The sequence below is a fragment of the Rissa tridactyla genome, chromosome 18 (assembly GCF_028500815.1).
Source record: "Rissa tridactyla isolate bRisTri1 chromosome 18, bRisTri1.patW.cur.20221130, whole genome shotgun sequence".
Taxonomy (NCBI): Eukaryota; Metazoa; Chordata; class Aves; order Charadriiformes; family Laridae; genus Rissa; species Rissa tridactyla.
In genome coordinates, this window is record NC_071483.1 from 1,855,212 (window position 1) to 1,868,349 (window position 13,138).

Sequence of the window (13,138 nt, forward strand, 5' to 3'; positions counted from 1 at the left end):
AACATCTTTGGAAAAATAAAGTAGGTGCTGTATGTTTAGCACGAAACGCTTTCCTGTTTTTTGTTGAGCTTTAATTATGAGAGTGGATGACAGCGTATTATCAGCTAGAAAATACAGTACCAGTTTTCCCCCCACACAAGAAAACTTATGGGGGAAGTAAAAATCTCGGAAGAGGAAAGAAAGATAAGTAACCTGAATGTGCACCCATTAACGGTAAATCACGTTCCACCTTCACTGTGGAATGATTTGCTTAAATACTCTCAGGAAGGATCAGTGGAATAAAAAGATAAAACTGGCTATATAAACGTCAATCTTTATTCGATCTCCCAGTGCAGTACATGACTTGTGTGCTTCAAATGAATAGAAAAAACCAAAAGTGAACAAAAAAGAAGACTGCTGAAGAAAGACCTCAGGGGTTAGGACATCGCTTTTGCAAGGGGGATATTATCCACTTCATGGATGCCATCTTTGTCAATGAACCGGGCATTGAAAGAAGTCAGATTTAGGATGAAGCGTTTCTGAAGCTGTTCAACAAAAGACAAAAAGACAAGAGATGAGATTCATTCAAAGCTTAGACAAAAGAGAAGAGCATAATTTAAGGAATATGCTGTTGCACATCAAAATTTCCATTCTGGTTCTAGTGACCTGAAATATCAGGAACTAGAGTGGTTTTTTCACTGCTCAGGAATCAATTAGTATGAGTTTGTTCTCCGTTTTAAAACTAGCCATGTTAGACAAGTCCAGGCTAGACATGCAAAATACACAAGCCTGTTAACAAGGAAGACATTTAAGCAGGAAGAATTCTAGAGTGGGCTACAACTTAGGGCACAAATGTTTGTATTGAAAAGATACTTCAAACAGAACCTCTTTAGAGCACTTCTTCCTGATATTCCTCCAGATGTTTCTTCCCAGTTACATTCAATTCAACCTCTTAGAGACAAGGATAAAGAATATTCTCCTATAATAAAAGCCTTGGGGTCTGAAAGGTTATGTTTACGCTAAAATTGATCATCAACTTTAAGGTCAAATTTTTACCTCAGATACCAATTCACAAGCTGGAAGAGAAGTACGCTTAGAAGTATATACTAGTATAAAGTGCAATACAAGTAGCAGAAGGATGCTTGCATTCTGTTCAGAGGAAATATCAAAGGAAAGAGTCAAAGACTGTCTGTATCAATATTATGCTAAGCATGGAAGAAGCAAAAGTAAAGCAAAGCAATTAAGCTTCAAGTTTATGTTCTGGAGGACATGAACCATGCTAAGACAACGCAAGTGCCCACAAATCCTTTTCCTCAGTAGCTATTTCACATCTGGTCAATGCGCATTTATTACCCCTTCTGGCAAAGGCAGCAAAAAAATGCGACAAGAGGAACAGGAAAATATCAGTAAATGAATGCAAACAAACATTCCTTTCTCAAGATCATAAGGGCCTAAGTTTGGCAACTCACCTCCTCTAGACATTTTTTTAGGAGCTCCACAGCTTCCTCACGTGTGATACCTGAAAGAGAAAACATCCACAGATTGATTGAATTAGAGGCCATCCCTCTCAACAGAAACTTTATTAAATTTAAACAACTTTTCAGCTGAGCACCAAAACCTCTCCTTCCCAGCTCACAGAAAACACTTTCCAGATGTACTGAGGACGTCCTGCACCGAAGCGCTCACGCTGCAACAAGCCATTGAGAATCGATTTGTTACACTGAATGGGAAGCATGACGGAATTCTGCCTCCCATGGCCAGGGACTGGGCTTTGGAGAAGTCCAGCCGTCTCTCTCTCCTCGAGTTTATTACAGTTTTAAATCAGCTCCATCTGTCCACAGCCGGCTGCAAGTCAGTGACAGTAGGCGGGGATTGGTTTTAGTGCTACGTTCCCTGCTGGGTATTAGTTTTAATAATGGGAAAGGCACGTGTGTGATGCCCCTGCTATTCTCACACATTAGGATAAAATCCAGCACTCCATTGAGATGGCAAGCCGTGACAACGTATTGTAGCTCACTATTCTTCCTCTTTTCACAAGGAATGATGAAAACAGAGCAGTATCATTTTCAAGGGACATGACTAGAAGACTAAGCATCTCAGATCTCACAAAACTTGTTTCCAGAGTTTGTTCCAGACCTGCATCCCCTGTTCAGGCAGAAGTCCCACTAGAATAAAATTGTCCGTTTATAGCTACATTTCTTGCAGGAGACAGACAAAAGGATTACTAAGCTAACATCTCTGCTATGAGATTAAACTCAGCTTTGTGCACAGCAATAAAGCAGTTTTGTAGCTAAAGCCAACGATGTCAGACTAACAATATTCCAAGCTTTGTACATTTCCTCATCTGTAAAGTGGGGATGGGGCCATGTTTACTCCTTGGCAGTGCAAGAACTCGTTTATGATTCTAAAATTAAAACTTTAGACAGGTAGAGACGTGCACAAGAATTACGCTCAAGAGCTACCACATGCATAAAACTGTAAACCAAACCAACCAATCTTCATCACTACCACTTCGGAGTACTGAAGATAATCTTGCTAGGAATATCTTTTCACTTGTATGTTTTTAATATATCACCCACAATGCCAATCTAAGATATGGAGCAATAGGATCTGGAACTGCCCTCTAAGGATTGATACTCTGGGAAAACGTACATGTCATAGCCAACAGGCAAGCAAGTAGAAGATAAAGTTATCAAAGTGTTATTTATTAAAAACAGACTACTAGCAGCTAATGGTCCAGGAAAGTCTAGTCATGTTTTGGAATAAATTGAAACTTCCTTCACTTATGGTCTGTTATGCTTCAAACAGGAAAACACTTTAAGGAATTGACTAGTTTCACATTACCGTTTCAGCAAAAACAGAAGGCAATCTTTAAAGCTACACTTATTCTAACAAAAAGTCACATTCAAATCTGTAGCATCGCAGCAATTGCACTAGTCCATCTGAGTCAGCAAATGTCAATCTCTCAGTTTAAGCCTTTAATTTATTAATCAGCAACAGGCGAATTTTCTTCTCCATAGACTTCACTTACTTGGTTTGTAATAGCGGTCAAGGATGCTGAGGGTGAGGAATGCACCGTATCCGTGTGCTGCAAAGGGAGCCTTAGCCAGAGCCGCAAGGTAATCCATGTAATAAAGGGCAGGACCTTCGTGGTCATCATAGCCAGCCAGGAGCAGGTTCACGTGGTAAGGGGTCTGCAGAGAAAAAGGATGTTTTCACTGAAACAGCCACACCCGAATCTTCGAATCTCAATTCCCCGTGCCACCTACAGAACAGCAACATACTTGGTTTCACAATTCTTTGCCATAAACGCTACTAGCAACAACATCAGTACTGTCTGCAAGAGATTATGCATCTCAAGCTAAAAAAGATTAGGTCTCTTCATCACATGGAATGCAAAAGCAAATAAAGCCATAAAACTCCGATTCTCCTGAGAATTACTGTTTGGGCTTGTTTTTTTAAAAAAAAGCTCTCGTGGCACATCCAAACTTCAGAAAACTTTAATTATGTTTTCACACCAGATTCTTTCATCTCACCATATTGTGGATCTTTACTTCAAGATGCAAGCACACTGTGAACATTTTGCAGTTTGTAAGGACCTCTTTGTTAATTTACCATGCTCTTTTCTCAGTCACGCTACTGCTAACCATAGACCATTTTAGCATATGAAAGTTTACATACACTGCAAACAGTTATATATGGTATTACGCTGTCTTGTTAATTGATAGTTTGATTTTTATTGCACATACCAAGTTTAATCTTTAATATTAGGCTAACTTGACCAAGTGAATGAAGATCATCTAAGGAATCCATTTATTTCTATCCAAAATTAAGACACTGCAACATCTGCGGCTTTTGTCTTTGGTTGGAAACAGTTTTCTTAAACTAAACTTTAGTCTGCTTTAGCTACTGTCTCCTCTGATTCTTGTTTATGACTTCAGCAGGAACCTATCCAATAAGACTGAGAAACATCAACATCTTATCCAGAAATACAATGCAACTGCATTAACGTAACCATGCCTTTTTATTGTGCTGTACTTGCAAGTTTAGCAATTCCTTTGCCGTTTCCTTCGTGGTTTAGGCTTAGTGTGTTCCACCATCATGAATAAAGCAGATGTCCCTATACATCTTCTTCCAAGATGTGTACTTCATAAGACCATGAAACAGGCATGCACTGTATTATTTTTAAATATAGGCTGAGAAGAAAATTTGGTAATTTTATATATTTTTTTTTAAGACTGCTTTTATATCCTTCCAGTATTTCCACATTTATATAATGTTTCTTATTAATCATACGAAGAAGGTACCTCTTAAAATGTTGGAAAGTCTAGATCAACAAAGCAAAAAAAATGGGAAAAAACCCGATGATGCAACTAACAACAGATTGGAACAAGCAAACACATTACCACAGGAAAAACTTCATTTTGATAATAAGCACAGTGAATTTGCACTCAAAAAAATATTACAGGATACTATATTTTCACTTCCACCAAACAGGTAGAAAGAAGAAATCAGGTTACAGTTATATATCAAACACTAAATTGTGTGATTTAATCTTCAAAGCATTCAAAAATATTTGGAACCAAGTTACCAAGCAGCTGTATTCGTTTAATTAGTCTGTATTTCATCATTTATTTATTCTGAAACATCACACAAGTTGATATTTAAGAGCCATGACACAAGATCACTCAAATTATTGTGTGACTTTGAATTACCAACATTGGCATATGCGAGATAGTCAACCATAAATAAATGGTGTTATACAGACTGAAACAAATCTGTAAGCTGTGTTTCAGCTGTAAGTTCTCCTGCTAATGGTGTATTAGACATCTTCTTAAAACTCAAACGTAAAAAAGTGTGTCCCCCAGGCCTTGCGATTATTCAAGAGAGGTAGGATTTAAACATCAGAAAATATACATCATCTATTTACTAGTCAGTGATTACAAATTAAATTTGCAGACAGCACCTCTTAGTGCTGCCTTAGTGGGACTAACACCTCCATGCTGGGACTGGCATTCCTTCTGTGCATTCCAACAGCAGCCTTGGCTTTTGTAACCAAATCCACGCCAACAGTTCTAAACTCTTCAGAAGCTTGGTGCAATTAAAGGGCTACCAAATGAGTGGACGACTAACACTCCAGGATAGATTATCTTTTTTTTTTTCCCCAAAACTTAACCTTGCTATTAGAGGCACTATTTCTTATCCCAAGTAGCTTTGCACTTTATGCTGTTTGATTTAAAATAACCACAGCAATTAAGAGATGTGTGAAATTCTTCAAAATTTACAGCTGAAGAGAACAGTTGTGATAAATACACCAAACCAACAAGCTCAGCAGTGGGAGGCCGGGCGGTGACAAGCAGCGGTGTGACATCTGGCGGAAGCCACAGTCACAGCAAGGGGGGAAAGGTGGGCGTGAGGAAGCATCCTGCCAAGCGTGGACAAGGGGAGAGGAACTGACAGTCTTCCTTTGGACTCAGGCCAGACCCTGTCACCTATAATTAAACATAGCATCACAACAAGAAACTGAACTTCATCGGGTTTGGAGGGGCAGGGTGGGTATTTTTCCTGATCCCCACCACCAGGCAACCTCAATAGTATGTTAAACGTATTCAACTCAGCCCTTGATTCAGCAGGTGAAGGTGCTGCAGTGGGTAACAGTGGAAGAGGAACTACTGCCCTGCTCAACTATGTGAAAGCCCCTTGGCCCCAAACGCAGTTTCTAGGTTTGCCTCAATTGCAACATAGAAATGGAAATCAAGGAAGATTCTTCTCAGATCCTATGCTGGAGTATAAAACCCATGTTTTAAAAAGAGAAATGTCATGAAAAAACACATGTTAACTATTCAGTAAAAGAAGAGAGCACAGTTATGAAAGGGCCTTAAGTTACAAGCCCAGTGTATACACTTGATACGTTCTACCAAAAGAACTTCAAGGTGCTGCCTTACAAGGGCAATCCCCAAGACATCGGGAACTTGGCCTACACAAGCCACAAGGTTCATAAATTAAATCGAACTAGATAACATAGGGAGGAATCCAGATGGTGATTAACAATGCAGAACAAGCTCTATGTTGGGCTGGGACTCAAAAACAGTATAATGTCTGAAAAACTACTGTTTCAGTGTTTGTTGCTCCCCTTTACGTATCTTCTAATGCTCCATAACAGAAATGGCTTCACATAGTAAATGGCAATACAGCAACAAACTACCATTACCCCACCAAACTATTTACTTCTAAACTATTTCCCTGCTCCTAACAGGAGGTGGTGGCATGTTTTACTTTTTCATTTTTTATCATCCACATAATTAAAGTAGTAGCCTCCAGGAATCCTAAATGCAATTTAAATAGATACAGAGAGCTAGTGTTAACCCTTCTGGTATCCCACAAATTACGAGGAAAATGTAACAAAATTCACAGGAAAAAAATTCTGATGGCAAGGTTTGTATCGTCAAGTTCCAAATCCCACAAACAAATCATTAAGTGCTATGTTCAAAGAAAAAGAGTTCTCCCTCCAGTATAGAGATCACTGTAGTGTGACAGTAGTGTCAGAGTGCGCCGCTTGCTCCAGGGCACTGCCATCTGCAACAGCACAACATTTTGTCTCCGGTAAATAAACACATCTGCTTTTGCCAGTGTCCTCCCCACTGTGCTGCCCATCTGGAGCAGGTGAGCTGGAAGACAGGCGTAGGCTCACGAAGGAGGGGAGACACGGGGAGGATCAGGCCTCAGGGGACGTGGCACAGAGAAAGATGACAGTGCCACATCAATGCCACATCCTGCTGGCCAAGTTCACCAAAAAGCCTCTCAAATCACTCCTGTTAGTGGTACTTTAAATTGTATGTAAGAAATGGCTGCTTCTGCTTTAGTGGGCAGGACATTTCAGTGTCAGCCTCACCTCCACCATCTGTGCAGGTCAGATGCCCTTGAGAGAAGCCACCAGTCTCAGGCAGCTGACAGTCATCTGGGCCAGGCACAAAGCAGCACTGCTCCTCCACATCAACTCAAAAACTGCACAGAGTTCCACAAAACACACACACACCTTCCAAATCACACCTGAGCAAAAGCTAAAGCAAGCAGCATCACTGCCAACCATCATCTACCAACCATGCTTAATCCATGTGTTTGGCTGAAGTCATTTAAACCACAAGAGTAGCATTTCATGTATGAGACTGAGACAAGACACTGCACTGAGCTCTAGTGACTCGTTCTAACTTCAGTACCTTGAAAACTTGCTACCTTCAGCTGTCATCCATATCAGAAATGAAAAGAGTGATCTTAGGCTGTTTCTGTGGGTAAGTTCTTGAAGAAGACTCTGGACCTCACTCCACACGTGTATAATTCTCAACAACACAGCTCTAATGTTAATACTGGCCTTTATTTGCTTTTGTAAAACATCATTTCAGTTCTCGGCAGTATGCTGTTAATTTACCCCATGCCCTATTCCTGACAGAGTCGTTCAACTTCATTCTCAACATCCTATTTAATTTTTTTTCAAATAGCGTGTTGAGAAGAATGCTAATGAAATGTTTCCCAACCTTGGATCTTTAAAAGTCCGTTTGTCCCTTCATGACATCTTTTCATACTTTGAAAAGATTACCATGAGAAAAATCAGTAATTGCAGTTTAGTAACTTGAAAATACAGCTCCAACTTGGATTTGATATTTACTGAAAGCCTCATGTTGCTGTTTACAAAAGGGACTTGTTTTGCTAAGTACATCAAACAGCTTTGCTCTATTAAATCATTTTCCAAGAAGATTAAACGGATTCAGTGCATTTGCATGAAAACTGACAACCTTATCTCAATGTTAAAGAGGCTTAATTCACTTAGCTGTCTGCAGTGTTTGTGACAAAATGTTTATTGGGCCCAAGGCTGGAATTTTAAGCCTATAGTTGTATCAGTTATTGATAAGTGATGTGATAAGTTTTTTAAATAAGCAAATCAAGTTATTTTTTAATAAAACATCCTTTCAGCAAAGTGAATTCATCACTAAAGACAGAAGCCACCACACCTTTTTCATCAGACTCCATTACTTAAAAATGGAAATTTTCCCCTGTAAGCCTTTGCCAAAATCTTTCAGCTGTTACTCACTCGACTCCGAAGATAGTCAGCTAGGTTTCGCCGCGTAAAGTTTGCAGCTGCAGTAGGAGACAATTCATAACCTGGAGAAGAAATATGTGTATTTGATAACAGTGCAAATCTATATTCTCTTTTCACTTCCTGACTTCCCATTCCTATTTTGAAATAACCATATATTCTCTAATGACAAAGTGTCATTCATCTAATTCCAGTTTATTCTAAAAGCTACAAGCATAAAATGGGCCCTCATACCTGTACAGACCATTAAAACACATAGCTTCAAAAAATTACAATACTATGGACACGTGGCCTGCATTTTTCAGTCCAGTGCATCAGGAAAAGTGATAACAGTTGCCCTGCAATGGACATATTAAAAGAAATATTGTACCAACAAATCTGTTATGTCATTTATATTACAAATAGGGTAGCTGGGCTTTGGAGAAACCTCTAGGTTTATACTATATAATCCAATCTCATTTCTTCATCCCTCCTTAACTATTACCTTTGCCTGAAACTAAAAATGCAGATATCCTTAAAGATAGAGAAGCTTTGAGAACTTTCCACCAACATTCAACTGTTAACTACACTTATTAACTCTGCTTCCAAACCGTCAGTGAGTACCTGTTCTTCTTCACTCACCATTTCTCATTTTGTAGAGCTGAACATTTTTCTGGATGTATTCTGCAAACTGTACAGTGTCTCCAGCCTCCCCAACACACAGGAGTAAGATCTTTTCACTCATCTTAAACATTTTATCATGGTCTAGGCAAAGAAAAATAACATTAAGAGCCATGGTCATGAGAAAGAATAAATTATTTTGCCAATGTCATAACACATCATGATCTTTCATAAGCAACACGTAAGAGACTTGCATAACTACATTATGACCTGGAGCACTACCAAGAAAGTCTTCCTGAGCAAACCCTAACATTCAGTGTCTCACAGTTGGTGGCACAATACACAAGACTTGTTAAACACATCACCGGGAGAAACAAAGCCAAAATGCACGAAGTGCTCCCTTCAGGAAGGGAGGCATTTCAGAAATACATGATCTTTCTGATACAGAAACAGACTAAAACTTCACACAGAATATTGTGTTCTGACAAACTTCAACATTATGCCTGGCGCTTCCTTGGTTCAGGAATAAGAATTTTACTCAGTGACCATTCTACTTTATCTAAATATATGACATCAGAAGCAAATCCTTTAGTATAAGCTGAAACATCAATGCATTGAACAAAAGCAATCTTAGGAAATCCAGAAACAAATTCCATGCCAAGTGATGCTCCTCTTCCTGATATCCAGGACTGTCTCAAAAATTAGCAATCTAGACAAGCGAGACTTTCAGAAACAGGTTTTTGCTTGTCATTATTTTTTGTAAAAAAATTGAACCTTCAAGTATTGATTATAAATTATAACACAGCCCACTGATATACGTGGAAATTAATTAACAATAAGCTATACTTTTACTCATAATTGCAGTTTTAAAAACTTGCCTCTGTGTATTTTAGGGAATTCAAGTTGTCATGATAACACTGCAGACAATTCTGTGCACAGTCTAACGCTGCACTCTCACCTAATCAGAGCAGGCTGGCACTTAGATATTGGAGACAGAAAAACTCAAGTAGCTGTTGGTGTGAAAGGAAAGCCACTTCTCTATACTGAAGGTAGGTTTACCGAACACTAAATCTCCACCTCAGAACTTTGTTTTCAGTTTACTAAATGCTGCTGAATAATCTCTGCTTCAAGACAGGTATGAAGTGTCACAATCCCTTAATATGATTTCAAGAGTTATTAAAGTACTTAAGAACTCCCCAGAAGCTGCGTGTCTTGAAAGCTCAGGAAAGGCCACGGACACTGATCAGCCCTTGCAATTGACTTACAAACTAAAGCAAGTATTAGTAAATGCCAATACTCTAAACAAATACCTGAAATTTGTTTCCCCCCCAGATGTTTTACCAAATAAAGAAATCCAAAACGTAGTACAGTTTGCCTTACATGGCTTGTGTTATGAATTTCACTGATGCTTTTCCTTTCAGTATTCCCTTTTTTCCATTAATTACATTTATCAGTGAATTAGACACAACCAAGCATTTAACCTCACTCCCTGTTATCCCTGTGCAGTTTTTAACACAACTGTCCTGCGGTACAGAGCAAGGTTTGGGTTAACAAGTCAAGGCTTACCTGAACAGGTAAGTTAACATGACAACCCAACACAGTGCAGTCATACGGGCTCAGGCTTGGAAACTCTGATCAACCAGCCCTTTGAGACCTAGGCTCACTCTGAGTGACAGAGATCGGCCCGCAGTTCCTACAATAAATCACAGAATGGTTTGGGTTGGAAGGGACCTTAAAGATCATCTCGTTCCACCCCCCTGCCCTGGGCAGGGACACCTCCCACCAGCCCAGGTTGCTCCAAGCCCCGTCCAACCTGGCCTTGAACCCCTCCAGGGATGGGGCAGCCACAGCTTCTCTGGGCAACCTGGGCCAGGGGCTCACCGCCCTCACAGAAAAGAATTTCTTCCCGATATCTCATCTAAATCTCCCCTCTTCCTATTTGAAGCCATTACCTCTCATCCTATCTCTACATGCCCTTGTAAAAAGTCCTCCCCAGCTTTCCTGGAGCCCCTTTAGGGACTGCAAGGTCGAAGGTCTCCCCGGAGCCTTCTCTTCTCCAGGCTGAACACCCCCAACTCCCTCAGCCTGTCCTCACAGCAGAGGGGCTCCAGCCCTCCCAGCATCTCCGTGGCCTCCTCTAGCCCTGCTCCATCAGCTCCGTGTCCTTCTGCTGTTGGTAGCCCCAGAGCCGGAGGCAGCACTGCAAGGGGGTCTCCCCAGACCAGAGGAACAGAATCCCCCCCCCCCCCCCCGCTGGGGATGCAACCCAGGGTACGAGTGGCTTTGCCGGCTCAAATTGAGCTTCTCATCCACCAACACCCCCAAGTCCTCCTCCTCAGGGCCATTCTCCATCCAGTAGATCCATGAATAAAACCCAAACACTCAGCAGCCTCCACCTTCACCCACACCTGCCCATTCCAGCAGCGCTTCCTCAGCCGCAGCCAACGCCAGAGGCTCAGAGCTGCCTGACCGCACACAGGGAGCTCACCCCTTGTCGCTTCCTCATGACCGGAGCCCGGGGGCACCCTGCCCGCCCAGGGCCGGCCGGGGCTCCCCGCCGGGCCTGCCCCGCGGGAGGGCAGAACTCACAGGGCCTCTCGCTCCGCGCGGGCCTCGCCTCTCACCGTGCTTCATCTGGACGATGCTGGAGGCCGCCACCGTGTCGGCGGCCACCAGGACGTAGTCGGGGCCCTGGATGCCGATCAGGTACTCCATGGCCGCCCGCGCGCCGCCGTCCCCTCAGGCCGCGCCGTGACACAGCGAAGCGCCGCCGCCCCGCCCGCTCGCGCGCGCGCAGGCGCCGGCGCGCAGCGATGACGTCAGCGATCGCGAGAGCCGCCGGGGCCGCGGTCACGTGGGGCGGCGCGGGCAGCGCGCGGCAGCCTGGGGCGATGGCGGCGGCCGGGCGGGCGCTGCTCCCCCCGTTTTATATTCCCCGTCCCTTCGCCGCTTACGGCACTGGCCCCAGCGAGCCGGGGGGCGGCCCCGGGAAGGGCCTGGGGATGGCGTGAGGCGCTGGGTGGGCTGTGGGCTTCCCGCCCGCTCCTCACGGAGCCCCGTCCCGCGGGGATCGGCCCGTCCTGCGGGTGAGCGGCCGATGTGCTCGCGCGCTCCGCCTTAGGCCGGCGCAGTCACAGAATCCCAGACTGGCAGGGGCTGGAAGGGCCCTCTGGAGATCATCCCGTCCGGCCCCCTGCCAGAGCAGGGTCACCCACAGCAGGTGGCACAGGAACGCGTCCAGGCGGGGTTGGGATGTCTCCAGAGACGGAGACTCCCCCACCTCTCTGGGCAGCCTGTGCCAGGGCTCTGCCACCCTCACAGCAAAGAAGTTCCTCCTCATGTTGAGGTGGAACTTCCCATGTTCCAGTTTGTGCCCGTTACCCCTTGTCCTGTCGCTGGGCACCACTGAGAAGAGCCTGGCCCCATCCTCCTGACACCCCCCCTTTCAGTATTTAGAAGCGTTGATGAGATCCCCCCTCAGTCGTCTTTTTTCCAGACTGAAGAGACTCAAATCCCTCAGCCTTTATTTATAAAAGAGGTGTTCCAGTCCCCTCAGCATCTTGGTAGCCCTTTGCTGTCCCCTCTCCAACAGTTCCCTGTCCTTGACCCGGGGAGCCCAGCACTGGACACAGCGTTCCAGTCACACACTCTGGGGACAGTGGGGCTCCTACACTTCTGGTTCATGGAGGTGTCCGTCAAAGCTGGGTTTCCTGTCAGGCAAAAGGCCTGAGGTTTTGATACGGAACAAAAATCCTGTGAATTCTGGATCTTTGGCGCCATTCCCAGCAAAAACACACAGTGTTTGCTACTGAAGAGCACATCCCCAAGGCAGAGTCTCAGTGCGGACAATGGGGTGGTGATAATCACATGTACCCCACACTCCGGAGTAAAACCAAACTGGTTTGGCGGTCTCGGCTAGAGCGAATGGGGGGCAGCTTGATGCCGGGGCCTGTGGAGCTCCGAAAGGAAAGAAAACACTAAACCCAGCTCGCACAGCAGCTTTTCCTTAGGCACAAATTCTTTTGGAAATACATGACGCATAGCAGCCTCTGATCTATGTAGTCAAAGGGAACTGAACTGTGAAGAGACAGTGAAATCCTTCCAGGAGCGATGGAGTGATTTATTTGCTGCCCATCTTTCTGTGTCAGGACTAGCCAGCAGTGCCAGCTGCGTGCGGAGCCGAGCCCCGAGCTCCCCGCGGCGACAGCCTGCCGGTCCGCAGCCGGTGACGGCGAGTGCACACTCAGCCCGGCCGGTCCGGAGCCCCTCCTGCCGCCCTGAACACCACCCCAAGCAGAACCCCGCACCGTCTGAGGGGCAAGGCCTAGCTTAACTCACCTATTCAGCCAATAAAAGGGGATTTTTTATCCATGCCAGCCACCAAGGAAAACTGCTGACCTGCTGATGTGCCTGCGGATTTTTCTATCAATTGGTGGCTTCAGAGCTCCTCCCTGAGCTCAGGTAGAG

At 44.0% G+C, this 13,138-nt stretch overlaps 1 protein-coding gene across 2 annotated transcripts; it reads right to left on the reverse strand.

Annotated features, from left to right (window-relative positions):
- Nucleotides 1–293: 293 nt before the first annotated feature.
- Nucleotides 294–11,468, reverse strand: PSMB2 (proteasome 20S subunit beta 2). Of its 2 annotated transcripts, XM_054223776.1 has the most exons (7): nucleotides 11,296–11,425; nucleotides 10,238–10,364; nucleotides 8,693–8,815; nucleotides 8,066–8,136; nucleotides 3,011–3,173; nucleotides 1,449–1,498; nucleotides 294–524 (listed from the first exon to the last, which is right to left on the reverse strand). In XM_054223776.1, exons 3-7 carry the CDS (start codon nucleotides 8,802–8,804, stop codon nucleotides 417–419), a joined length of 504 nt encoding a protein of 167 aa, XP_054079751.1. In that variant the 5' UTR covers nucleotides 8,805–8,815; nucleotides 10,238–10,364; nucleotides 11,296–11,425; the 3' UTR covers nucleotides 294–416. The 2 variants fall into 2 exon arrangements, with proteins under 2 accessions (XP_054079751.1, XP_054079750.1); XM_054223775.1 differs by lacking the exon at nucleotides 10,238–10,364 and having other exon boundaries at nucleotides 11,296–11,468.
- Between the last annotated feature and the right edge of the window lie 1,670 nt (nucleotides 11,469–13,138).